The sequence below is a fragment of the Lissotriton vulgaris genome, chromosome 1_1 (assembly GCF_964263255.1).
Source record: "Lissotriton vulgaris chromosome 1_1, aLisVul1.2, whole genome shotgun sequence".
Taxonomy (NCBI): domain Eukaryota; kingdom Metazoa; phylum Chordata; class Amphibia; order Caudata; family Salamandridae; genus Lissotriton; species Lissotriton vulgaris.
The window spans coordinates 406262344-406290328 of record NC_141685.1 but is presented as its reverse complement, the minus strand read 5'-3'; the positions used below and the strand labels follow the sequence as shown (position 1 = coordinate 406290328).

At 45.8% G+C, this 27985-nt stretch overlaps 1 protein-coding gene across 1 annotated transcript in view; it reads right to left on the bottom strand.

The window, feature by feature from the left end:
• The window catches only part of CIMAP2 (ciliary microtubule associated protein 2), a 183698-nt gene extending 168315 nt beyond the window's left edge, over positions 1-15383 (bottom strand). Inside the window, exon 1 of the mRNA XM_086936212.1 lies at positions 15274-15383. Within this exon, the coding sequence (XP_086792338.1) occupies positions 15274-15323 (50 nt within the window). The 5' untranslated portion in view covers positions 15324-15383. The remainder of the gene's footprint in view (positions 1-15273) is intronic.
• Between the last annotated feature and the right edge of the window lie 12602 nt (positions 15384-27985).

Here is a 27985-nt window from a genome sequence, read left to right as displayed (position 1 = left end):
CCATGGTGAAGTACGTGGTGCAAGACCAACAAGAGGATGAAGAAGAACCGGAGGATGAGGACCATGTACTATGTGTGGAAGAACAAGTGTTGGGCATTGACTGTAGGCGATCCTGCAAACCACAATGTGACGTGAAGATAGGAGGAGTGACCATCAAGATCGTAGCAGATTCGGGATCCCCATACACCATTGTCCAGAGAGCAGTGTGGGATGAAGAATTCAAGCCCAGCTTGGGTCCAAAATTAGAACCACCCAATATACGACCGGTGTCGTACACGGGTGAGCTCATCCCCATGGTTGGATACAGAACTCTAAATGTCATAACGCTTTTTCATGGTCTCAGGTATCCACCCTCACAACACTTACTGCTCCCACCCATACTTTAAAAGCGGGTTTAATTAACGCTAGGTCTCTACCGAAACATGCTCTGCACATACATGACCTACTTACAGATGACAACCTGGATTGTCTCTTTCTTACTGAGACTTGGCTCAAACTCTGGTGCACTCCTGATTTGGTACATGCCCTACCTCTAGGGTATAGTATCCAGAGGGTGGACAGAGGTAATGAGCAACGGGGGGGGAGTGGCCATTATACACAGAGATATTTTTGGGTGTGTAATGACAGAACTCCATGATATAAAGGATGCGGAAGGGATGGGCTTTAGTCTTAAAATCCACTACAACTTCTCTTTCTCTGGGGCCCTAATCTATCGCCCTCCCGGCACTAGTACTGACTTTTTGGGAAGTCTGGGAGAAGCGTTAAGCCCATTGATACTCAGATACTCAAATTTTACCCTGCTGGGGGATGTGAACATTCATCTGGAGTCCATAACTGAGGCATCCACTGCCTCCTTTAGAGAAACCATGGAAGTACTGGGTCTTAAAATATGTGATACCCCAGCCACCCATGAGGCGGGACACACGATCAATTGTATTGCCACCAACTTAGATACCTTATCAATAGACCAGCTGAAACCCCAAATATGGACAGACCATGTACTGATACCTTTCTCAATCATACCAGAATCAAATGCCAACAATAAGCATACCTGAAAAAATAATCAGGCCAGACAAGAGGACTGGAAAGCCACCATGAAGCACCCCGAATTAATATCTATAGCCAGAGAGTGCAAACCTAAGTCAATAGGACCCCCAAATCTAAACACCTTTAGGGAATGGATGACGGAACTAAAAAACATGACTGGACAGGGAAGACACAAGCGTAAACCCGGGAATAAAAAGAGATCCGCCCCCTGGTTTGACCTAGAGCTCAAAAATAAACAGGGGGAACTTAGACGGGCCGAAACGTAGCTGGCGGAAAAACTACCTAAGCACAGAACACAGTAAATATAAAAAGACCAAGAAAGCATACCACGCACTAATCAAACAAGCCAAAACAAAGTACTACACATCAGCCATAGCAACAGCCAATAGTAAACAGAAGACGATCTTTAATATCGTAAAAGACTTTAGTAAACCTAAATGTCTAATGCAGGACATCCCTCCCTCACAAACGCTTTGTGATTCCATCGCAGACTTCTTTGAGGGAAAGGTTAAGGGTCTGACGAAGGACTTTGAGGCTCCCACCCTCGACCAAATATATGAGGACGAAAATACTAGGCAGGAAGTCCCTCAGCTTACGGCTTTCCGTACAATCAGCCTGGAGGAGTCAAAACGGGCTATCTTGGCTACAGAGTCAGGATCACCGTTTGATCCATGCCCTATAGGACTCCTTCATCTCATTGCTGATATTGTTAACTCGGACATAAACACTATCGTTAACAACTCTCTGTCCACTGCCTACGTCCCCCCTGAGTGGAAATTGGCAGCTGTAAAACCCCTACAAAAAAAACAACTCCCCGACCCACCACACTCTCTAATCTACGTCCGATTTCACTAATCCCAGCATTGTGCAAAATCACTGAGTCCACCGTGAACAAACAGCTGACATGCTTCTTGGAAGAGAATGAGGCATGGCACCCTAATCAAGCTGGCTTTAGGACTCAGCATTCCACCGAATCGGCTCTCCTGTTCACCACTGAAACCATCCGCTCAGCTCTAGACCAAGGCAAGAAGGCCGTCCTGATACTATTAGATCTGTCGGCGGCCTTCGACACGGTCTCACATGCTATCTTAATAGACCGGCTAATAACATCTGGCATCAAAGGTACTGCCTTAGAGTGGATAAAAAACTTTCTTAGTGACAGGCGACAAGTGGTGACCTTGGGGGATTATCGTTCCAGTGAGAAGCCACTGTCAACGGGAGTACCTCAAGGTTCTAGTCTGAGCCCGACATTGTTTAATGTCTATACTGCACCCCTGATACAGCTGATATCGTTCTACGGCATAGATGTAATAGCATATGCCGACGATACTCAACTGATCCTGGTCATGGACAAAGATAACCAGGTCTGGGAAGAAAAACTTAAGTGTTGCTTAACGGCCACCTTTGAGTGGATGCGGAAAAACCACTTAAAATGTAACACAGGCAAGACCGAGATCATGCCCATAGGCCCAAATAATGAGTTCATCCCCAGATTGTGGTGGCCCGAGAAGGCTGAAATACCACCTCACACTACCTCCTCGGCTCGTAACCTTGGGGTACAGTTTGACGCCGACTTATCTTTCAAACATCAGGCGTCAAAAGTGGCAGGCACCTGCTTCGGGGTAATAAAAATGCTCAGAAAGTTCTTTGACTTGCTGCCCCTCGAAGCTAGGAAAACAGTTACGATTGCATTAGTCACTTCCCGCATCGACTACTGCAACAGCCTGTACGCTGGTACCAATAAGGTGGTTACCCATAAACTCCAGATGGTACAGCATGCGGCGGCAAGGCTTGTTCTGAAATGGCCAAGAAAATCTTCAGCAACCAAAGCCCTCAATGTATTACATTGGCTGCCTATAACCAAAAGGGTCCTCCACAAAGTATTGACAATCACCTTTCGCGCTGTACATAATTCAGGCCCCATGTACCTAAGAAAAAAATTTGTCAAATACTGTCCAAATCGCACATTACGGTCTTCAAATGCTAATCTTTTGACCATTCCAAGTTTCAGACTCAAAACCCGCGGGGGTAAATCCCTAGCGGTATTCGGTGCCAAAGCATGGAATGCGCTCCCCCCTCCATTAAGAGCTCTGGACAAGGAATCTGATTTCCGTAAACAACTGAAAACCTGGATTTACAACCTTCCAGACTCAATGGCCAGAGCACTGGTATGACTCCGGTTTCGGTCTCCTTAAGCAGTAAGGCAACCTATTTCACCTGGTTGACCCTTTATTGGTGCAGAGATGCTCCCTTGAGCGATTGCTTGCGCGGTATAAATGGACCTTACATTTACATTTACAGGAGTGCGGTGTACAAATTATATGTGGCTCAGAAGGGCCCATCAGTCTTAGGATGGAGGGACCAAGGCGATCTGGGGATAAAATTGGACCCAGGGGGAGACATACAAGTGCTAACGACAGCCCCCGAGAACTGGCCGGACTGGGAGAGGATGAAGAACGATTTCCCGAAGGTGTTCGGCGGAAAGGTCGGCAAGCTGGAGAAGTTCACACATAAGATTATACTCAGAGAGAACTCCAAACCAGTATCCCACAAGGTCAGGAACGTATCCCCAGAGGTGAGAGAAGCAGTACAGCAGGAACTGCACAGACTAGAAGAAAATGGTATCATAGAGCCAATAGACAGCTCAGAGTGGTTGGCTCCCCTGGTAGTGGCGATGAAACCGAATGGCAACGTCCGCCTCTGTGTGGATCTTCGAGAGCTGAATAAGTGCCTTGTAGTGGAGAAATTCCTGTTGCCTCGCATTGAGGAAATGCTGGCCAAGATGAAAGGGGTGAGGTGGTTCTACACCATTGACCTTACTTTCGCATATCACCAGATAGACCTACATCCAACAAGCCGGAAATCGACATCCTTCATAACACTGTTTGGGTGCTATTAATTCCGCAGAATGCCCTTTGGCCTTGCCACGGCAGCCGCGGTGTTCCAGAAATTAATGCACAGCCTTTTCAAGGACATCGAGGGTATCCAGTACTTCCAGGATGATATACTGGTGATGGGGACAGACCGGAAGGATCATGACAAGAAGCTAGACAAAGTACTATGAGTATGGACCTGTTCCTGAACGGTCGCTCCCTCCCTCCCTCCCTCCGTCGCTGGTCTCACGCACTGTGGGCGCTGCAGTTCTAAATTGGGTATTGTTACTTGCGCATTCAGAAAGCAACTCAAAACATGGATATTCGACAAGTAACTCCCCACCCTTCTTCAAGCGCCTTGAGACCCTCTGGGTATGTAGCGCGCTATACAAATCTTTTGACTTGACTTGACTTGACTAGAGAACAATGGCCTGACAGCAGAGTGGGAGAAATGTCGACTTGGAATGACGTCGGTCACATACTTGGGACATGAGATAGGAGAACACGGCATCACGCCGAAAAGAGCTAATGTGAAAGAAATCTGTGATGCCGCGGCCCCAGCAAGCAAAGAGGAAGTGAGATCATTCCTAGGTATGGTTGAATATTACAGCAAATTTGTGCAATACATTGCCACCAAGATGCACCACCTGAGGCAGCTGATAAGAGATAAAACGGTGTTCAAGTGGACAGAAGAGACTAAAAAGGAATTTGAGACCTTAAAGAATGACATCAGTCAAGCGGAACCACTACAGGGGTACGATCCTCTTGGATAGTCGATACTAACAACGGATGCCAGCGAGAAAGGATTAGGAGCAGTCCTCATGCAGGAGAGGAAGGATGGGAAGATAGAGACCCTCAGTTTTGCCTCAAGATCCCTCTCACCCACAGAACAGAAATTCAGTGTGATTGAAAAAGAGATGCTGGCGGTAGTGTGGGCCATGGGGAAGTTCCGCCAATTCCTATGGGGCACGAGTTTCCAACTAAAGACAGACCACAAACCGTTGGTCAAAGTGCTCACCTCGAGAGGGTATGCGAGTGCCACGCCACGCATTGCCAAGATGAGGTTAAAACTGCTCGAGTACAGGTATGACGTGGAATACATACCGGGGACACAAAACAAGGTGGCAGACTACCTCAGTAGAGCGTCAGCAATGGAAGGAGCTCCCAACCAGATGACAGAAAACGAGGAAATGGTAGCGGTAATGGAAGACACCGAACGGGTGATAAGCAACCAGGAATGGACCAAGAATTATCTGTGGGTGACAACGGAACATTCCTGTGCAGGGGAGATAAAATAGTGCCCCCGACAATGCTGGTCTCTCGCCTGTTAGCGTTATTGTATGAAGGACATCTCGGGATCGTGAAAACTAAAAAGGAGGGCGAAGCAGATGTACTGGTGGCGAGGATTGGGCATCCAAGTGGAGAGACATGTGAGGGAATGTGACCAATGCCAAGGAGGGGATAAGATTCTGAAACCGTTAACGCCGGCATTGGGGAAGTTTGCCCAACCGAGCAACCCCTGGGAAGAAGTGTCTGTAGACATTTTGGGACCTGTGCTTGACGACCAAGGAACACCTAAGTATCTGTGCGTCCTGGTTGACATATACTCGAAATGGCCGGAGGTGCACATACAGGAAGAGATGGATACTGAAACCGTGTTTAAGTTCTTAACTTCTGTCTTCCTCAGGGAAGGCATTCCAAGAACCATTCTGAGTGACAATGGGCCGCAATTCACCTCGGAGAAGTGGTACAAGTACGCAGAGAGAAACAGGATCAAAGTTAAACATACTTTTGTGTACCATCCCTCGAGCAATGGGCAGGTAGAACGGTTCAATAGGGTCATAATGGGGTCTATCCAAGCTGCCATCTCGAAAGGTAAAGACTGGGAGAAAGAAGTACAAGGCATGTTGTGGGCCTACCGCATCACCCCTACCAGCACTGGATACAGCTCCTTCCAAATCTTAAGAGGAAGACACCCCTTCACCAAGGGCAATGTAGCATGGAGAGAAAAGACCATCACTAGCAAGTGGTCTCCCGCAGTGGTGGAGCACAATATGGAGAAAGCCCAAAGGATATATGCTGAGCACTACAACCAACTGAGAAAGGTGAAGGAAACAGTCATTCAGAGAGGGGAATGGGTGAGAGTCAAGTTAGCGGTATTGAAAAGAAAACGAGACAGCAAATACAGTCAACCACTTCAAGTAAAAGAAGTATACGATAGAGCGGCACTGCTCAGTGAATGGAATGTGTGGTCTCAAGATCGCATGGCCAAATGCAACAAAATCTTGAGGTGGTCCGCGGAAGAGAACGGAAGGACACAACCAGACCAAGTGCAAAGAGAAAGGGAAGGAAGCACCCCTACTGAAGAAGGAGATCTTGGAGCAGAAGGAAATGGAGAGGGGTTTGGAGACCAGGGATTGTCGGAGATGAGTGAACAAAGAGAAGGGGGGAGTCCTACCCCGAGGAGAGAAGAGCCGGGCACCTTGAGAAACCAAGTGGCGAGTCCTGCAGAGAACGGTACCTGGGAAGCCCTCTCCACTCCGGTAAGACGCACACAGGCAGGCAGAGTGGTGGTAGGCCTGCCTGCTTCCGAAACTTTGAGCTGGGGGGAAGTTATACGTCCTGAGAGACTTCTCAAGGACATGTTTCTTTGGTGAACAAAAAGGAGGAGATATGTAGTGCTGCGCTCTTGTTCTCGCACCCTACGTCACGACGTGGCATGCGAGAACGCGGGCACAGAGCGATTTGCGCATGCGCGAGATCGCGAGAGTGAAAGTAATAAAGAACGTTGGACGCTCGGCGCTCTCCCGTGTATTGGAAGTTAATAAAGCACATTTAGCCCTCCTGCTGAGTCTCAGAGTAATTCGTCCTAGGGAGAAAACCTCCACATTACAGAGTCCCCTACATGCCAGGGAATTGCTCCTCTCAGGTGTACCTGCACACCGGGCTCCTCACCTCCGTTCCTAACTGCCCAGCCTCACATGTCCTCCAGGGAGTAGCTGCCCTGAGATGGTCTACAGATTAAGCTTTTCATTACTATGAGGCACCTTTCAGTTTGACTGTAATTGGAGGTGTAAAGTTTTAACTTATTTGTTTATTCTTTAAATATGAGTCTCTCTAGCCCAGGCAGCACCACAGACGACCTCTGGGGAGGCCGGAGTTGGATAAAATGAAAAGGTGTAATATTCAGTGAACCACACTGAGAGCTGTCTGTGGTAGGGAAAGGAGACAATGGTAGGACATGGAGGGAGAACGTTTTCCTTGCTCTCTCTGACAAAAGCAGTTGGCATCAGTATCAAGTAGCTGGAGACCAAGCTGACCCCTTTGCATCTTCTAACCTGAGTCATTATAAAAAAGTGCTATTTTAGGTGAATATATTTATTTCAAACGTTTTATATAGCGTGAACATGACCTTTGAGCGTATTAGAATGCTGTACAAAGGAGCTGAAGCGATAAGGAGGTAAAGGCATAAATAAAACAAAATAAATGAACCTAACAAGCACAAATTCTAAAGAAGAGCAACTCACCTTGTAGTACATGTAAAGTAACAAAAGAGCAACTAATCTTATGGTGCATGTATAGAGACAAAAGGTGCAACACTGAATGAGATATCAAAAATGTCAACAAGAAATAAAAGTTAGGTATGGTGGCTTCAGGACTATTTCTGTAGGTGGTTATTCAGGAGTAACCATTTGACTTGTTTTTTGAATGAGGAGGTCGAGGGGTTAGATCTGATCTCGGAAGTAAGAGTGTTCCATTTTCCTGGTGCAAGACCAGAGAAAGTACGATTGTAGGTTCTTTTCTTTTTTAATTTTGGAGGTTTCAGCAGGATCATGTTAGAGCTTCTTAGGGTCCGATTCAAACCAGATAGTTCTCATTTTTTAGCTAGTCAAGCATGGGTGTTATAATGAATACCTTGTGCAATAATCACACTCCACGCTGTTGTGATAGTGTAAAGGGCCATTTATTAGGACATGTTTGCTTACAAACTAGATGAACTTTATTAACGTTAACAATACTTTCATATACGAATCATTGACATAACTCAGTTTCATTCTCCCGCGCCATTCACCACTCTCCCGCTTCCGTGTCACCCATAAGACCATATAATTTGTTCCACTCTTCCCCATCTCAATCACTGACCTCAGTCCCTCAACCAAAACTTTCTTTCACTCGCCATCCAAACATCCTCCCTTGAAGATCCTTCCCTAGCTCATCGCATCCCGCGCCCCGCATTCAGTTGCCTGTACACTCCTCCTCCCCTCCGAGGGGAGGATGTGCCACTATGTGACCTACCATCTTCCCAAACTACCACTTAAGCCCTGCAAACAATCCTAAACTGGCAACACACAACCAGGCATTTACCACCCTTTTCCGCCTACAACATATATGGTGGGTGGGAGGCCCAAAAACAATCTCCTTGCCCAGTGGTGTTCAGGTGTCAGGAAGATGCTGGATCTTCCTCCCCCGACACCTTTATACCCTATCTGAAACCCGCCCTTTCCCCCTAACTATGCCTATCCTCCACCCTGTCCTATTGGCCCTCGCACGAATTACCGTGGGGGAAAATTGGTCTGCGACCTACACTTCCCCTGGGGCCCTCCATTGTGCGTTAGGCAGGCTATATTGAACCGAATCCTTGCTTTAATAGACAGCCAATATATAATGCCTGTAAAGTTGCTGTTGCTATTTTTTACATACTCTGATCTTGCATTAATGTGAACTAAGGCCTAAATGTTTTTAGACAATTTAGAATATGCACAGGGTAACTTGCAAATGTGGGGTGAGTTTGAGCCACTCTTTGTCACACTAATGTGCCCCAATTTTGGTCAGACAATTAACTAGTTTCTACAATGAATAAACCAGTGAATATAATGCAGGGTGGGTCTGCACCCACTTGAAGCATTTGGTGCTCTTGTGCTTTAAGGCAAATGGCATATTCAGAATTAAGTCAGTCCATGGTTTGAATTTAGGGTGCTCCATTTTTCGGTATTTATGCTCACCTGTTTTGGTAATCGAAAAGGGGGACCTAGCCCACCTTATATATGATTGCACCAAAGTTAAAAGATTCTGGGAGAAAATCTTCGCCTTCATAAACAAAGCCCTGGGGTGCACACTATAACCAACTTTCTCTACACTCACCACAGCTTTCATGACGACACAAATAGACTCACAACAAGATAGAGACCTAGTAGATCTCCTACTGACGGTGGCAGTTAAAATAGTTCTCACCAAATGGAAAGACACACCCAAGGCAACTTTCAAGGGTTGGCTCAAATGGGTGACGTACCTCAGAGGGGCGGACAACATGTTGCGCAATTTGTAATAACAACCTCGACCACATTCGCATAGAGGGAACATATGACAACTGGCTTGATTCTTGGTTGACTAATGGCAATGTCATTAGGGAAGAAAGGAAACGGGCATGACATTTTCTAAGTTCATGTTTAAAAACATACAAATTTTAACATATGCCACACAATGCACTGATACAATTTAGTGTACTGCATTTTTGTACAATATTTTAAAAGATTCTAAAGTGATGCTGCACTATCTCAACCCTGGATCTGAAGATTCTGTCTCGTACTGACCACGTATGTAGGAGAATTTTCAATAGAACTTGAATAACATATCTTTCTTTATAGAGTATTTCATCTGCTTCTACTTCAGATTTTCCCAATGTTTTGTTTGATGTAAATATTCGAATATAAAATGCATCACTTCTGGTGCGAGCACCAGGCCAAAGGACGTGTGGTCACTTCCTGTGATGTCATGAGCTGAGGGTCTCAAAGGTCGCACAATGCTACTTCCTGTGATATTACCAAGTCAAAGGTGACATCATCTGCTGCGTCAAACGGCTGGTGATGTCACCTCCGCTACCCATGGCATTTTGGTGAATCGACATCCATGATGCTGGCTGCTGGCTTTCCAGGCAAAACTTTGGGACCGGCACTTATTATTTACAAATGGAGCATTTCCTAGACGTTCCAGGGCATCTCCAGTTCTCAATAAACCAATTTCTCCTCCAACATGCATTGGTCTATTCAGGGGCTCCACCTCTACATTGGGGGCACAGCTGCTATCCCCATTCCCTTACGATATCCTGCTTAATAAACAGAACTCAAAAGCCCCATTTTTATTCTGATTAGGTTGGCAGCCGTTGCGCTTTTAACACCTCTGATGACATCCAGTGTTTAATTTGAGCCAGTGCTATCAGCACCTGCTCTAGTGACAGCCCTCCACATGATGGTGCTGTCTGACTAATTTTGAGATGAGCACAACAAAAGTGTTTAATAAGTCAATATACATTAAAAATCCGTAATACCTGGCACTCACACCATTATTAACGCTTAGGGTTGCCTCGCACAATCTGAAATGCCACACTTGTAGGTGTGAGGCAGTAGTTAGTAGTTGTGTTGGCACTATCATTGGCAGAGCTGGCAGGGGCAACGGGTGGTGAAGGCTGCAGCTGCCTCCTGAGAAAGGCCTGTGCACTTACTTTTTTATTTTATTTTTACAAATTAAGCACTGAAAATATCCTCACTGGTAGAACTCCAAGAAATCAGAAAGGGGTCAAACCTCTTAATGTTTCAGCAGGCAGAGATGTCTGCACGAAACTGTAATCATTGCAATTGGAATCTTGTAAACTCTTCCCAAAGTAACTTTTAGGAAGTCAAAAATGTTATCCTTTTCTTGCCAACCTCAATAAAATGTACTTCACTGCACCAGTGTTTTGAAAAAAAAAATGTATTAGAGATTTTGCCATAACACGGGAAAAAAAATCCTGTGAACTGTGATAAAACCACGACATAAATGTAAAAAGCAATGTATTTAATTAAAAGAAATATCTAACCGAAATGTCTTTCCTCTCGCAAATGTGTTACAACATATAAAGTCAAGTCAAGTCAAGTCAGAGGATTTATATAGCGCACTACATACCCAGAGGGTCTCAAGGCGCTTAGGGAGGGGAGGACGCTTACTTGTCAAATATCCACGTTTTAAGTTGTTTTCTAAAAGCTAGGTGGTTCTGGGTAAGGCGAAGGTAGGTGGGGAGTGAGTTCCATGTTTTAGCTGCCAGGTATGAGAAGGATCTGCCTCCCATGGTGGTCTTGTTGATGCGGGGAACAGTGGCGAGGGCTTGGCTGGAAGAACGTAGTTGGCGGGAGGGGGTGTAGAAGGACAGTCGTGAGTTGAGGCATTCTGGGCCGATGTCGTAGAGTGATTTGTGTGCGTGGGTCAGCAGTCGGAAAGTGATCCTCTTATTGATGGGTAGCCAGTGGAGGTCTTTCAGGTGGCCAGAGATGTGTTCGTTACGTGGGATGTCTAATATGATCCTGGCTGAGGCGTTTTGGATTCGTTGGAGTTTCTTCTGGAGTTTAGCGGAAGTACCTGCGTAGAGGGTGTTTCCGTAGTCCAGTCGGCTCGTGACCAGAGCATGGGTGACTGTTTTTCTGGTTTCGGTGGGGATCCAGCGAAATGTTTTTTTGAGCATGCGAAGAATGTTGAAGCAGGATGAGGATACGGCGTTGACTTGTCTGTTCATTGAGAGTGAAGAGTCCAGGATAACGCCTAGGTTCCGTGCGTGGTCTGTCGGGATGGGTGCTTTTCCAAGGGCTTCCGGCCACCAAGAGTCGTCCCATGCAGAGGGGGATGTACCCAAGATGAGGACTTCCGTTTTATCCGAGTTCAGTTTCAGACGGCTTTGTTTCATCCATTCGGCAACTTCTTTCATTCCTTCGTGTAGGTTAGCTTTGGCGGTGCTAGGGTCATTGGTGAGAGAAAGGATCAGCTGAGAGTCATCAGCGTAGGAGATGATGTTGAGATTGTGTTGGCGAGCGATGGCCGCAAGGGGGCTCATGTATACGTTGAAGAGGGTGGGACTGAGTGAGGATCCTTGTGGTACGCCACAGATGACTTCAGTGGCTTCGGATTTGAATGGTGGAAGGCGGACTCTCTGGGTTCTTCCGGTGAGGAACGAGGTGATTCATTCGAGTGCTTTTCCTTGTATTCCGATGTTTCTGAGGCGTTGTAAAAGGGTACTGTGGCAGACTGTGTCGAAGGCTGCAGAGAGGTCGAGGAGGATGAGGGCGACTGTGTCTCCATTGTCCAGTAGAGTTCGAATGTCGTCTGTTGCTGCGATGAGGGCGGTCTCAGTGCTGTGTTTTGCTCGGAAGCCAGATTGTGAGGAGTCGAGGGATTTGTTAGCTTCGAGGAAGGCGGCGAGTTGGTTGTTGACAGCTTTCTCGATGACTTTGGCTGGGAATGGAAGGAACGATATGGGGCGGTAATTTTTGAGTTCGGTGGGGTCCGCTGTGGGTTTTTTCAGAAGGGCGGTGAGTTCGGCGTGTTTCCAGCTTTCCGGGAAGGTGGAGGAGTTGAAGGAGCAGTTGATGACGTCTCGGAGGTGCGGTGCTATGACGGAGTCTGCTTTGTTGAAGATGTGGTGAGGACATGGGTCTGTGGGGGAACCTGAGTGGATAGAGTTCATCAGGCGGATGGTGTCCTCGGTGGAGATTGGGTTCCAGTCGTTAAGAGCGTTCAAGGGGGGAGAATGTTCAGCATGTGGTTGGGTGGGTTGATCTCCGGGTTGGTTGTCGAAGCTGTTGTGGATGTCTGCAATTTTGTTGTGGAAGAATAAAGCTAGGGAGTCGCAGAGGGCTTGAGAAGGGGGTGATGTCGTTGGAGTTGGCCGAGGGGTTGGTAAATTCCTTGATGATGTTGAAAAGTTCCTTGCTGTTGTGGGCGTTGTTGTCTAGTCGATCCTTGAATGCTGTTTTCTTGGCCTTTCGGATTAGTTGGTGGTGTGTGCGGGTGGCGTTTTTGAAGGCGTCCTTGGTGCTAGTGGTTGGGTCTTTTTTCCAGGCCTTTTCAAGGGAGCGGCAGAGTTTCTTGGACTTCTTAAGATCATCGTTGAACCACGAGGCCTTCTTGCTGCTAGGTTTGCGTGGACGTTTTTTCAGTGGTGCTAGGGTGTCGGCGGTGTTGGATAACCATAGGGTGAAGTTGGCGGCGGCTTGGTCTGGGTTAGAAGAGTGGGCTGGGGTGTTTAGAAGGAGCGATGAGGAGATCTGGTCGATGGTGATTTTGTTCCAGTTTCTTTGTAGAGTTGGTTGGAGGTGGTTGGTGGGTTTCGGCTTGTTGTAGGTGAAGTGAACGCAGCTGTGGTCAGTCCAGAGGAGATCCGTAGTGTGGCTGAAGGAGACATGATTGCTGGAGGTGAAGATGGGGTCAAGTGTGTGACCTGCGATGTGGGTGGGGGAGGTGACCAGTTGTTTAAGTCCGAGGTTGGCGAAGTTGTCCAAGAGGGTGGTGGTGTTGCGGTCGTTGTTCTTTTCAAGGTGAAAGTTGAGGTCTCCCAGAAGGATGTAATCTTTGGAGGGGAGCGCGTGTGGAGTGATGAAGTCCGTGATGTCTTCACTGAATTTTGCGCGGGGTCCTGGTGGTCTGTAAAGGAGGGTGCCTCTGAGTGTGGTCTTGGGGTCGATGTGGATCTGGAAGTGGAGGTGTTCGGAGTAGGCGAGATTGACGTCAGAGCTGGTTGAGATGTGGATTGATTTCTTATGGACGATAGCGATTCCTCCTCCTGTGTGGCCGGTACGGTCCTTGCGTGTGATCTTATAGTCTTCAGGGATGGCAATGGTGATGTCTGGGGCGGAGGAAGCGTTCATCCATGTTTCTGTTAGGAAGGCGATGTCTGGGGAGATGGTGTCTAGTAGATTCCATAGGTCAATGGCGTGTCTGTGGACCGATCGAGTGTTGAGAAGGATGCATTTTAGGTGGTTGGGGTCGGGAATCTGTGGTGTGGTCGTAGCGGAGATGTTGTCGGTGCCGATGAATTTGCAGGAGTAGCAAGAGAAAGGTCCATGGGTGTGTCCAGGAGCGGCTTGGACGCAGTTGGGGGCGCGACCGGGGTTAAGGGCTAGGAGGGTGGCGGCATCGTAGGTAATGCGGGAGGGCTGGGCAGCGCGAGGGGCAGGGGGTCTGGCGCTGGGCGCGGTCCAGGCGCGGACGGGCGTAGACGGGCTTACCTTTGGCGCACCTTCGGCGCGGATTGGGCGCGGTCGCTGCGCGTGGACGCTGCGCGCTTGGGCTGCTGTCATATATGGATGGTGGGAAGGGGGAGGGGCGAGGGCGGCTCAGCTGGGAGGCGGGGCAGGCTCAGGTCAACACGGAGCACAACATCAACAGATCCAAAATGGAGGGGGGAGTCGAGCAGGGCGCCGGGGGGTATCGCGCAGTTAACTTTAAGTCAAAACAACAATGGTGCAAGCAAGCGAGGTGCAGATTAATACACTTAATTAGCTGTTCGAGAAAATGCACAGGTCGAAATATGGCACACTCAATCAATGCAGCGCATTTAAAGATACCGGCAAGCAGGCGAGGTCAATACAAATATTTAGCAGTTCGAATAGGGTACAGTCACACAATGCTGCTCAGATTAACGATACCGCTTCAGGTGGAGAAGCAGGGGAGCGACCACTCAGGGCAGATGCAAAGAGGGATCACAGCACTTCTGGGACAGGGAGCGCTGTAAATAGTGCGTGGGAGGGCGGCTCAGCTGGGAGGCGGGGCGGGCTCAGGTCAACACGGAGCACAACAACAACAGATCCAAAATGGAGGGGGGAGTCGAGCAGGGCGCCGGGGGGTATCGCGCAGTTAACTTTAAGTCAAAACAACAATGGTGCAAGCAAGCGAGGTGCAGATTAATACACTTAATTAGCTGTTCGAGAAAATGCACAGGTCGAAATATGGCACAACCATTTAATGTGTTGTCTTGCAAAGTATAAATATATTCTTCTATATCCAAAGGGAGTTTACGGTCATGAGAGTAGCAGTGAGATCACGAGTTTGTTACCAAATAAGTCTTCTGTCTTAAATAGAATCGTCAGTCTAGTTATATCAAGAGTAATGTACCATCGTGCAAAAGTGATCAAATCGCGAGACGTGCTGGAATAGTGGTGATTTCATACAAAATCTTGAGAATTTCGACAAAATTGTGCTTACCTGACAAAGTCATAAATTAGAATATATAATATAATGCAACAAGGTTTAAATTACATTACAGTGTAACTTTCATGGTCGGTGTGTGTCTGTGCCCATATAGTGGACATTCCCGTACAGTCGAGAGTTTTAAAATGATTAAAATAACATAATAGATTGCAGACAGAAAAACATAAATGTAATGATATTTTGTTGGATATTTCATTTAAAAATAAATTGAGAGAGAATGTCATTCTTCGTGAATTTTACCTATTGTTCTACTCAGCACATTCGGAGCAAATTATAAGAGACTGCTGAAGATAGTGTGATAACATGTTTGATGCTGTGGGCAGCGTGTAGCGGGTCAGCTCACCTTGCAGCCTGGGAGCCGAAGGGGGCACCTTCGAACTTCTTCGTCGCCATGGGTGGCCGCCGTCTGTCCGGCTAGCCGTGGCTTCTTCGCACGCTGACAGCCAGGTCCGGGAAGACGGCCAACCTGCCAAGAGGCGTGCGCTCACTCAGGGGTCGCCATAGCAACCCGGCGACGCTCTGAGAACTTGTACTGCCGCCTCGAGTGCGCAGCCGTTCTGCGCAGGTGGACGTGTTGCATCCTCAACTTGTCTATGCGAAAAAAACATATTCTCCAACGGGAAAACGGATGGTTTACCACTGCGCTCAAGTGGTTGCATGCCAGGCATTCCGAGTGTATTCAGTCGTGAGTAATTCATGCCTGGTGGAGGCCTTTTTTTCGTTTCTCTGCCTGAGTATAGCAGTTTATTCTTTGCGGGAATGGAACTCGGTAAAGAAAAGTATGGGAGTGGCGATCCTGAGTACCATAATGAGGCGGGGTCACTGAGTGTCGTGGCAGGGTGAGACGTGGTTAAAAAGAACGAAATATCCCATAGAGATTGGGTAACCGTACAATAAACATCAAGTAAAATAAGGTACAGTAACCATCAAATAAAAAAAAAAGTGTATTTCTTTAACATTTGAAAGCTTTCACATGAATTGGGCACATTATGGCACTGCACTGAGAAGTACTTACTAAAAGTGATCGTGCTGTACAACTGGAAGTTAGAACTTATATATTTGAATGTGCTTTCATAAGGAATAATGAAGAAAAAAAATTCTACAGTCGGCAGCTCTGACCGCTCTGACCCCAATGCCTGATCCTGGGTGTAGTGTCTGCAAAGTTAGAAATGATCAAACCCTTTTGGCTCTTAGGGACTCCATAGAACTGTGACGTAAGTGTTAGAGTGGATTGCATTGAAGGCTACTTTAGAATGTTGTGTTTGTAGTTACACACAGACTAATAAAAACGTGTAAAACTAAGCTCCATGTGTGGCGTAGTCATTGGCAGGCACCCAAGCTGGGGAGAACGCTATAACTGGCGACGTGTTAGAGGATAAGTAACCTGAAGATCAACAGTGCTCTCCCAGGGAGTTCGCCGTTGTCCAAGTAAACTGCTCATGCATGCCATGTGTGTTGCAGTCGAACTACGGAATCAACATTTAACACATGTGGAGTCAAAGCGCAACTCCAACTGCTGTAAAGAAGTTGAAAACAATGAAAGAATCGCAAAAAAATCTATATATCAGTGAACGAGAACCTGCTGGTCAAACTACATAAAGGTATCACGCTGATAAGCAATATACAGTCACCCGTAATGTTATGTTATGTTATGTTAAAAAGTTTATACCGCGCACGTACACCGGGACGGTTTCTTGGCGCTCATAACAGACATAGCTAGCCAGGGCAGTAGGTTTTACTCAAAGGCCGCCTTGAAAAGGTAGGTTTTCAGGGTTTTTCGGAACAGCTCATACGAGGGACAGTGGCGAAAGGAGGAAGGGAGGGAATTCCAAAGGGTAGGGCCTAAAAAAGAGAACCGTAGACCGCCGTGTTTTTTGCGGCGGATTGATGGAATGCATAAAAGATTATCGGCGGAAAATCGTAAATTGCGAGTTGGGAGGTATCGCTTAAGCTTGGAGGAGATGAACTCAGGAGCGTGGTTATGAAGGGATTTGAATAGGGTGCATCCGAGTTTGAAGGAGCACCGTTTAGCCACTGGGAGCCAATGAAGGCTCCTCAGAAGGGGGGAAACGTGCTGGTGTTTGGGTTGATGGAACACCAAACGAGCGGCCTGGTTCTGGATTAACTGAAGTTTTTGAAGCTGGTAGACAGGAATCCCCGCATACAGGATGTTAGCAAAGTCAACCCTGGAGATGACCAAAGCCAGTATTACTAGTATGAGTGCCTCTCTGGTTAGAAATCTGCAGATCTTGCGAATCCTGCGCAGCTGGAAAAAGCAGGATGATGTTACTGCTGAGATCTGAGGTTTCATAGATAGATCCTCAGAGATGATCACTCCTAGGCTTTTCACAGAGCTGACCGGGCGAGGGGGGGGACCAAGAGAGGGGGGCCAGTAATTGTCATCCCATGGATTGGTAGGACCACCCACCAGGACAAGTTCCGTTTTAGACGGATTCAACTTGAGCTGGCTGTGAGCCATCCAATCCGAGATGAATAACATTGTGGTTTGGAAGTTGAGGCGGGAGGAAGGTGTAGTGTCCAGAGAGAAGATCAATTGCAGGTCATCTGCATAGTTATATATTGTAGCAGGGGAGTGACGAAGGGAAGCCATAAGTGGTTGCATGTATAGATTGAAGAGAAGGGGGGAGAGAGCAGACCCCTGGGGAACACCACAAGTGAGGGGAAGAAAAGGAGCAGAGAAGGTGGAGAGGTGGGCTGCCTGGGAGCGACCTTGCAAGAAGGATCGGACCCAGTCAAGGGCAATGCCCCGAATGCCGGCGTTGCTGACACGGTCGATCAGAATAGTATGATCGACCGTGTCAAAAGCCGCCGACAGGTCTAACAGTACAAGGGCTTGGGGGATGTTGTTGTCGGCCCCAGTTCTAAGTGTGTCCATTACTGCAGCAATCACCATCTCTGTGGAGTGCAGGGGGCGAAAGCCCGCCTGCTGGGGGTCGAGGAAAAAAGAAGTCTCCATAAAGGTGCTCAGACACCTGGTAACGTAAGTCTCTAAGATCTTTCCCAGAAAAGGGAGGAGGGAAATAGGTCTATAATTGCTCAGCACAAGTGGGTCTGCGCTGGGCTTTTTCAGGATGGGTAACACTACAGCCTGCTTAAAAACTGCTGGAACAACACCTGATGTTAAGGAGGAGTTGAGAAGGGCCAGGGCTGGATCAGGGCAGTGCGTAAAGATTTCTTTGAAAATATGTGGGGGGCAACAGTCCTTGGGGGACCCGGAACTGACTTTGTGGAGAAGACTGTGAAATTCGGTGATGGAGATGGGAGGGAAAGTATGGAATTTCTGGGGGTTTTCCAAGGGAAGGGGAAATGATTTGGAAGGGGGAGGAAGAGAGATATTGTCATACATCACCAACCATAATTCCCTTTTTGCGCCATCTGACCACCACCATGACAACAAAATCTCTTCTCTCTTGTTCTGAGTCCTGAAAGAGAATTGAACCCTGAATGTGCCACTTACAGACAATGTTCCCTCATTTTTTTTTCCTCCGAGTGCAGCAGTGTTAGGTCTATGTGCGCTGCAACCAAGGTTATGTGCGCCAGTTACCAGAGCGCGTGTGTGAGTGCAACGCCAAATATCACTCCAAACTTTTGCCTCAAAAAGTGAAAAGACAGTGCTTTTCCTCACATACAGATCCAGTTGAATGGTGTTAAGGCAGGTTTGAAACTGTACCACATAGCAATTTGAAACCTTGTCAGCTATGTTGCTTCATTTCTTTTCTTAATAGAGCTGGGCTGCGGGTGATTGTGTGCATTTGTTCAAGTTTTCATGTTAATTTCAGCTCATGGCTAGTGTTGCGAATAATTTGAAAACTTTAACAAATGCTCTCTTTGAGTAGGAATAATAAAATTATAATAACATAGTTATTATAATGTTACTTTTTGCAGTTTCAGGGCTGGGTTACAGTAAGGCCGCATCTGGCTTTCGATTAATGCATTTTAATGCGAGTGTCCGATTCACTGTATTAAAATGCATTTAGTCACGCATTCTAGCACCCCTCTGACAATACTGAAATTGAGGCACACTGCCAATGAGGCAGCACCAGCACGCTAAAATTGTCTGACATAAGTCATCCATATTGATAATAACAACAATAATAGCAACAAGTTGCCTCAGGAACAATTCATATAATTAACAATACAATACAATGAAATAACTAAGGTATAAAAGAAAGACAGAGATAACATTTCATGGGGGACAAAAATTCTCAGAAGATACAGATAAAATATTTAGTTTGCCACCACCAATTCCGCTAAGATATGTACTAAGTGGTAACCATAATAAGTGCACATTATGAACAGAGGAGTTTTGTGTGGCAGTTTTGACTCATGGAAAGGTAGCGCAGAGGGCTAATTTGCCTGCAGCAAAGAACATGTACCATCCAGATCACAAAGTGCACATAATGTTACTGCTTTTGTCAGTGAGATCCTTTTGGTACTGGCAGTTTATAAGTCAAAATTCTAACATAGAACAGGGAGCTATCGTGTAAGAGCTGCATGTTTTTCCCCAGCCTGATTATCCTAATGTTGCAAAAAGGGTTCATTTGAATAGAAATCAATTCTGGTTATTAAAGAGAACCCCCAATCATGGTAGTACGTTCTAAAATCAGAGTCAACGTTCTAAATTCAGTGTTTTTCTCCAGACCAATCACTATTAAACTATACTGCCTACTTGTATGGATGTCATGTGACTCCTACCCCTTGTAGTCCTTTGTCTTATGTAATATTTCCTATACAGAGATTTACACATGTATGATTAATTTTCTCTGTTTAATGAGTGTGATGTAAAGTGCTCTGACACCCTACACTGGTATCAGTGGTGCTGTAAATCAAGTTAACTTCATCTGAGTGAGAGTGTGGTTATGGAAACTTGAGGGGCACTGTTAAAGGGTGGTAATGAGGGAATCAGTGGCGGAGGGAGTAATTGGGGAGGGCACCAACAAACATTGTCACACAGGGCTCCACCAGCGCTAAAGCGGGCCCTGCCCTTGAGGCCAGGCTACCTCACTCATTGGTACCTCCTTTGGCCTGGTTTCAGCAGTAGTAGCTGTAACTCACCAGGGGTCGGCAATGCAGGATTTACAAGCACACCAAACTAAGTTCACAAAATTCACAGTCTCTCTCCTTCATGCACAAGCACTTTTAACATGTGCTGCCAGCTGTGGACCACTGGAATTATGCAGCAATGGAGGACAACATTATCCCGCAATGTTGACTAAATTATGCAGTAAAAAAAAAGACTGCAGCCTAATGCAGTATATTTTCGGACACTTTATTATGTTTACTTTTTTACACATGCTAACAGTTTCTGGAAAAATGTTGCCTTAATAATACCAGTGTAACATACAAATCCAGCAATGACAAAGGTGATCAGTCAACCTTTGCAAAGGGCCATCCACTTTGCAGAAGCACAAGTCAAATTATGCAGCCGATGATGCATTATGCAGTAAATATTGCAGAACTAGAATTATATAGAAAACATTTGCAAATTAGGATATTTTGCCATTCATGCTTTAACTACTCTTGTGGAAAAAGGGAGGAGAAGTGCTTATGACAGAAGATGCATGGCTCGGAGACAAATGGTTTGTGCTTCCACTTTTAAACTTATTTCAACTGAAAGCATATGCTGCGTTTGTAGGCTTGCTGCATTTCTTCTCTTAATAGAGCGCAGCTGTGGGGTGATTGTGCAGCCCAACCAAGGATCACGCATCAGGCGTTGGACTAACGCATTTTAGTGTGGTGATCCGCATCACAGCACTAAAATGAAAAGTCACACATTTATAGCGCTGTGAAGTTGCTGACAAGCTGGAAACGGGAGCGCTGCTATTGCACTCTCTGAACAAAGTATGAAAGACCGCGTGCTGCTCTGGCAGCGCAGATTGTGTGGGACTACACTTTGCAGTGCACTGCTCTGCCCTTCTGGTGTTACATTTATTCTAAGTATACATAAAATTCGTGCTTGGGTCCAGTTGTGTTTCCAGATTATTTAATCAGGATATTTAACTATGTTTCAGTTCAAATTACATGTCAGATTAGTGTAATTTGAATGAAATGAACATTTTGCATGGCTGGGCCGTTCAGGGTGGATATATATTTTAGCATGCTTTTCTTTGCACATTTTAGAACACGGCTTCTTTACATGTCACTGACCCCAGAGCACATTATTTTATCCGAGTAGCATGCACGCCTACAGCAGCCAGGCCCATCGCATGAACCACAGAGCCAAGCTGCAAAGCCACCTTCTCAGAGGAGAGCACACACTGAAAACGGCAGTGCTGCTTTTCAGGGAGCACCATCTAAACCAAGTGCACTCCTGCAATCAGCCCCGCACACTACCAAAAGCCCAGTGATCCGCAGCAAGCCCCTCTTTAAAGACGCTCTCTGGTGGCTCAGGTTGACACTCACTTGTTTGCACAGTTGAGTATCACACAGGATTGCCAACTGAATGCATGGGGTTCAGTATCTGAGTGTGGGGGGACCGGGGCAAGGTTGTGCTTGAAAAAGTTAAAAATATTCTTATTCTTTCACAATTTTAGTTGGTCAATCACCTTCAGGAAATGCATGTAAAATAACTCTACACACACCTAAAAAGGAAAGCTACATGAATAATAAATGGGACATGCACTCTGACATTATGAAGCCTCATTTGTTAATGTTATCCGGGCAACAGATATTGGTGTGTGAGTAGCACCAGTAGGAAGTAGAACTGAATTGTTGTTGGTGTGCGGGAATACTGACTTCCAAAATACTTTGTGTGCCCTTGTAAATTTTTTCATGTTAATGGCAGCGCCCCATCATGAGCTGCAATTGACATGGAAACTTTAAAAAAGGCACAAAATCACCCTGCAGCCCAGCGCTATTAAGAGAAGAAATGCAACATATCTACAAACACATAGTGTGCTGTGTTTGTTGACTTGTTGCATTTCTTCTCTTAATAGGTTATTCTAAAAGCACATGCTGTGTTTGGTGCAGCATTTCTTTTGTTTTCTAGAGTGCGGCTGCGGGCAGATTGTGTGCTTTTGTTTAAAGCATTCGTGTTAATCGCAGCTCGTGACGGGCTCTGAAATTAACATTAATACTTAAACAAAAGTACAAAATGAGCCCGGCAGCACTCTAGAAAACAAAATAAATTTGGCAAGTGCTCTGAGCACTTGCTAAATGCCTCTTCAATGCAACTTGGAAACTTTTTTCTCGGCGCGATGGTCTCGGGGATGTATGTGCTCGCCACACACACAGAACTGCGCACTAGAAAGTACCGAGGTGCGCGGGCGCGCATGTGCACGTGTCAGGATCCACGTGCCACACAAGAAGAAACTCGCAAAAAGAAGCCCATGCTGGAAAACGTCTTTGCAGTGTTTACTGATGTGCTGCAGTGCTCAGCCATGTTGGGAAGGCAGTGTCCGGTCCCCACTGAACAAAGCACCATGTAGCAGTCTAGTTGTTTGTGCAGTGGCGAGATTTGTAGGTAATGCGCATGCGCGTGCCTCGCTCTGCGCACTTCAACCGGCTTCCTTCGTCCGACAGGAGCTTTCAGCGCTCGCTGTCATTTCTGACTAAAAAGAAGTGTTGCTGAAGGAATTCGTTTCTGCCTTCTTTTCTCAATTAATTTGGGAAGAAGGAAATGACTGTTTGGCTCAAGTAAAAAGAGCGTTTAGTAATTAACTTTTTCTCCTCAGAGAATTTGTGCAGCAGAGTGTTGGAGACGCTTGTGTAGAGCGTTCATTTGGAGCTGTGGAGCAGGTTTCTTGGGAGAGTCTTCAGTCAAGAGAAGACCTCGAATTTCAAGTAAGAGTATTTATTCGATATTATCTCAAGTCTCGAGGCTATGACTGAGGTGATGTAATCTTCGGACCACAAGAGTTCAGAAGTAAAAGAGGATCCTTGAGCCTAATGAGACTGGTTAATCTCAGAGAGCAGTGAGCCTTGATACAGCAGAGACTTCAGAGTAATCAGTGCCCGGGTACTGTTAGAGACAATTAAGCACCTGTTTTTTCGAAGCTGACAGCTCATGAACTTGGCCGTTTGACTTCCCTCTTGTCAGCTCCCCTTCAAGGAAATTCAGAGACTGTTTGAATAGATTTAGCAACCTTTGGTGGAGACTTCGATGGTGATCCCAACACTCAGTTTTCATTAAGGTGTCAGCCTGTTCTTTCAGTGAATCAAATTGTGCATCATTCCAGACAAACATGTTTAGGGAGGAGCTAGCTTCTAGTTAGACACTGGTAAGGATTTCCTCTAAGTTTTAAAAAGAATAGAGAACGCAATTAATACATTACTTAGTGTGTCAGGAAATAATAAGAATTTTGCCTTGCAGCGCAGTTCCAGACCAGACCAGGTTGGAGCCAGTGTCCGAAGCAAGTCTCTCTTTGTTTGTCTTCCACTTCCCCTTTCCCCCACGGGTAAATTCTATGGACAGCGAATTCTAGGTTGTCCCTGGTGTTACCCCTGGGGAGGATTTGGGGTAAGAGCTTCTGTTCCTGAGGGGGCCGCTCCTGTGTATCCTTTGAACTTGACAGATTTAAGTGTCCACCTCTTAATTGAGGATTCAGGCCCCCTCCTGAGCAGAAAATGGTGGAGAGTTTTGACCTAAAAGCTTTAACTACTGTGTTGAGTAATATGCAGGAACAGCTTAATAACACCTTAGAAGAAAATAAAGCCCTGAGAGAAGAAGTTAGGAGGTCAAGGCAGGAGTCCACTCAAACTCGTCAAAGGTTAGATGATTTAGAATCGTCTGGGTCACTATTTAAAAGTAACATTCCTACATCCCAACCTTCGTCCTCAGCGGGCATCTCCACCCAGGTGATCCATTCCATTTCCCCCGTAATTCCGTTAGCTTCTCCTGAGAGGTATGGTGGGGACCCTATGAAGGCGCAAATTTTCTTGACACATGTTCATTACATTTCCTGTGTCGTCCTGTCATTTTTACAGACGACCAAGTTAAAATGGCCTTCATTTTGTCGTACTTGACAGGAGATACGGCTGCATGGTCCATGTCCTTGGTCACCAGGAAGGATCCCATTCTAACCAACTACGCCAACTTTAAGGTAGAATTTGAGCGAATATTTGATCGTAGGTCAGCATCGCAGGCTACAGACAATGAGTTGTTGGATCTCAAGCAAGGAAATAGAGATTTGGTTGGATATTTAGCAAGTTTCAACAAGTTAGTGGTGGAAACCAATTGGCCAGAAACAAAAAGAGCTGCAATCTTTTACAGAGGCCTTTGAGATGATCTTAAAGATGCCTTAGCTCAAATTCCTCAAAGACCTACAGAAATTTCTGAACTTATAGATTTGGTGTTGCAGTTTGGATCATCGGCTCAGTGAGCGCCGGAATGAAAAGAAGAAAGATTTTAGCTTCATACCTCCACAATTTGACAGGGTGAAAAGTGAACCTTCGAAAAGTTCGGAAGCAGCTTCCTCAGAAGAACCCATGCAAATAGGCTCTGTGCGGGGACCTCTTACAAAAGAAGAAAAAGAGCGGAGAAGAAGTTCTCAACTATGTTTATATTGTGGGGGTGCAGAACATTTTGTTAAAGAGTGTTCAAAAAGACCAAAGACCCTTCTTGCCAGTAAAAGATCGGCTTCGCCCGTAGATAGAGTCGCACGGGTGGAAGCGTTCTCAAAGATGACTCCAGAAAGGCAACATATTATGAATACCTTGCAGTCTGCGGCTCCTCATTTGATAGCTGTTTTTGTAGTTAAATTCCGTAACCATGAGTTACATGAGGTGTCAGTAATGATTGATTCAGGGGTCACAGGGAACGTTTGTGACCTTAAATATGCCAAACAAAATGGAATTCGACCAGTCCAAAAACTTGTGCCGGAGGCAGTTCAAGCAGCAGACGGCACCAATTTGTCGTCAGGTCCAATTACCCATGAAACGGAGATGGTATTGCTAACTGGGTTGAAAGGACACTCGGAGTGGATAACGTTCAATTTAATAGATGCGCCCAAGTTTCAATTGATACTTGGTCTGCCTTGGTTGACAGAACACAACCCACGAATAGATTGGAGTAAGAGAACCATAGAAATGGATTCTTCGTATTGCAGAGAAAATTGTTTTGGTATTCAAGAAATTAAGGAAGAGTCAGCTCCAGTAAAGATTTTAGCCTCCGGTCACACTACTCAAATCTGTGCCTTGGAAACTAAGGAAATTCCCGAGCAATATCAAGATCTAGCGTTTGTTTTTGACAAAAGAGGTGCAGAACAATTAACTCCTCATCGCCCTTATGACTGTAAAATTTAAATTGAGCCTGGAGCCATTTTACCCTGTAGCAGAATCTATGCCCTCACCGAAAAAGAAAATCGGTATTTAAAAGAATACCTGGACAAACATCTGGCAAATGGATTCATACGCCCATCACAGTCTCCGGTGTCATCTCCTCTGTTTTTCATTCCAAAACGAGATGGGGATCTTCGGGCTTGTATAGACTATAGAGGGGTTAACCAAGTGACAGTTAAGAGCCGTTATCCTCTCCCGTTGATTTCGGTGTTACTCGATCAAGTTAAAGATGCCAAGATCTATACGAAGCTGGATCTCAGAGAGGCTTATCATTTGATTCGGGTGGCCTCTGGAGATGAATGGAAAACGGCGTTCAGAACGCGATATGGATTATTTGAGTATTGTGTAATGCCCTATGGATTATGTAACGCTCCCGCTGCCTTTCAGCATTTCGTAAATGATGTACTAGGAGAATTTCTGGACAGAGTTGCAGTTGTCTACATAGATAACATTCTAATTTTCTCGAATAGTGAGGAAGAGCACATCCCTCATGTGAGAGCGATTTTGACTAAACTACTAGAGAATCCCCTCTATGTGAAGCTGGAAAAATGCGCTTTTCATGTTACTCGAGTATAATTTTTGGGGTTTGTGCTATCCCCTGATGGAGTGAGTATGGATACCACCAAAGTTAAGGCAGTACAGGATTGGCCCTCCCTGAAATCAGTCAAGGAAGTTCAGAGTTTTTTGGGATTTTCAAATTTTTACCAAAGATTTATTTCAGATTTTTCTCAAAAGGTGATTCCAATAACTCGTTTGCTGAAGTCCCTGTCCCTGGTGTTACCTCTGGGGAGGATTTGGGGTAAGAGCTTCTGTTCCTGAGGGGGCCGCTCCTGTGTATCCTTTGAACTTGACAGCACGCCTTCAAGGGAACACTGCTTGCAGACCATTCTGACAAACTCTTTGCACCAACTTAGTCTGTGCCAACATGAATTATTCCTCAAACTTTTGCTTTGCATCCAAATTGTCACTACAATTCTAAGGATCTCTTCTAAGTACTTTGACTGCCAACAAATCACATTCTGCTGTTTATTTATTTGAAAAGTTTTATAGAGCGCAAGCAAGACCCAAACAGGTATCAGAGCGCTGTACAAAGTAACGAACATTGGCATGAGATAATAGCAGTTCAGACCAATAAGGAACATAAGATGTACCTAGAACATAAAAATTACTTGGGGGTGCAAGGGGAAGACGAAATAACAAGCGATCAACTGGTATCGGCCCTACTGGTAGGCGCAGTGCAGTTCTAGCAGAGCAGTATGTCAAAAGGACAACAAAACATATTTTGAACCGATATGTAAAATGATTGTCAAACAGGAGAAGGAAGTGACTTGCAAATGGCATCAGGGCTATTGCTGATGAAGTTCATTCAGGAGTAGCCATTTGACATGTTTTGTGAATGAAGCAGTTGATGGGTTGGATCTGAACTCAGGCGGAAGGGCATTCCAAATTCTTGGAGCGAGCCCAGAGAAGGTACAGTTGTAAGTTTGTTTCTTGTTGAGTTTAGGAGGTTTCAGTAGTAGAGTATTAGAGCTTCTTAAGTTCCGACTAGAGCCGGAGAGCTCACGTTTTTTTGCCAGGTAAACAGGGGTGTTGTTGTGAATAGCTTTATGCCTCAGGCAGGCTATCTTGAAACGGATCCTAGCTTCAATGGAAAGTCAGTTAAGTCAGGTGTGATATGGTCATGTTTTCTGGAGCCCGTGATGAGTATGGCAGAGGCGTTAAGAGTGGCTTTTAGCAGAGCTAAACTAGCTTTAGGAAACCCAGCTAGGGTCACCAAACCATATGCCAGTAGTGAGATAACTAGGATTGGACTGCTGACTGGATGTCCTCAGGAGGTAAGAAAGGCCTGATTTACCTAAGAGTGTTGAGCTGATGATTGGCACTCCTAGTGGTGGCACTGATGTGCGCTTGCATATTTAGGTATTTGTCCAGGTTGACGCCTAAAGATCTAGCAGAGTCAACAATATGAGGGGTGCAGTTGAGTGTGTAAAGTTGTCTTGCATATGTGCTGGGTGGTTACGGGGTGGGGGTTATCAGGAGAAATTCTGTTTTGAGGGTATTTAATAACAGATGATTATGCGTTATCCATTGTTGAGTTGTTAGAAGCGTCCCATTAAGAGTTTTTATGTCATCTGTAAAGGAAATTTCCAAAAAAGTTGAGTGTCATCCGCGTACATATTGTATTGAATGCTAGTCCAGTGGAGAATATCAGATAGAGGTTTCATGAAGAGGTTGAAGACCGTGGGCGAAAGTGCCGAACCTTGAGGTACCCCGATAGTGACCAGGGTACCAGCAGCAAGTGATTGGATGACTTTGAGTCTTTGGGTACGGTCATGTAGGAAAGAGGCGAACCAATTTAAGACAGGGCCAGATAAACCCATCCTATGTTGAAGAAGAGTAATCAAGTTATCATGTTTGATAGTGTCAAATGCAGAGGACAAGTCAAGAAGGATCAGAAGACAAGCAACATCTTGGTCAAGAGATCTCAAGGCATCATCAACAATATGAGTTAGAGCTCTTTCTACTGTGCCCCACTCTAAAATCTGACTGGTAAAGGTCAAGGAGCTGAAATTTCTCGATGTGGTTGCATAGCTGTGTGTAAACGCAGTTCTCGAGCAATTTAGCTAAAGACATGCTGCTGGTGATCGGACGGAAATTGTTGGGATCCGCTAAGTTGGCATTTGGCTTCTTTGGGATGGGCATGACTTGCCCCATCTTAGGGCAGTCAGGAATCCTCCGCTGCAAGAGAGATTGCC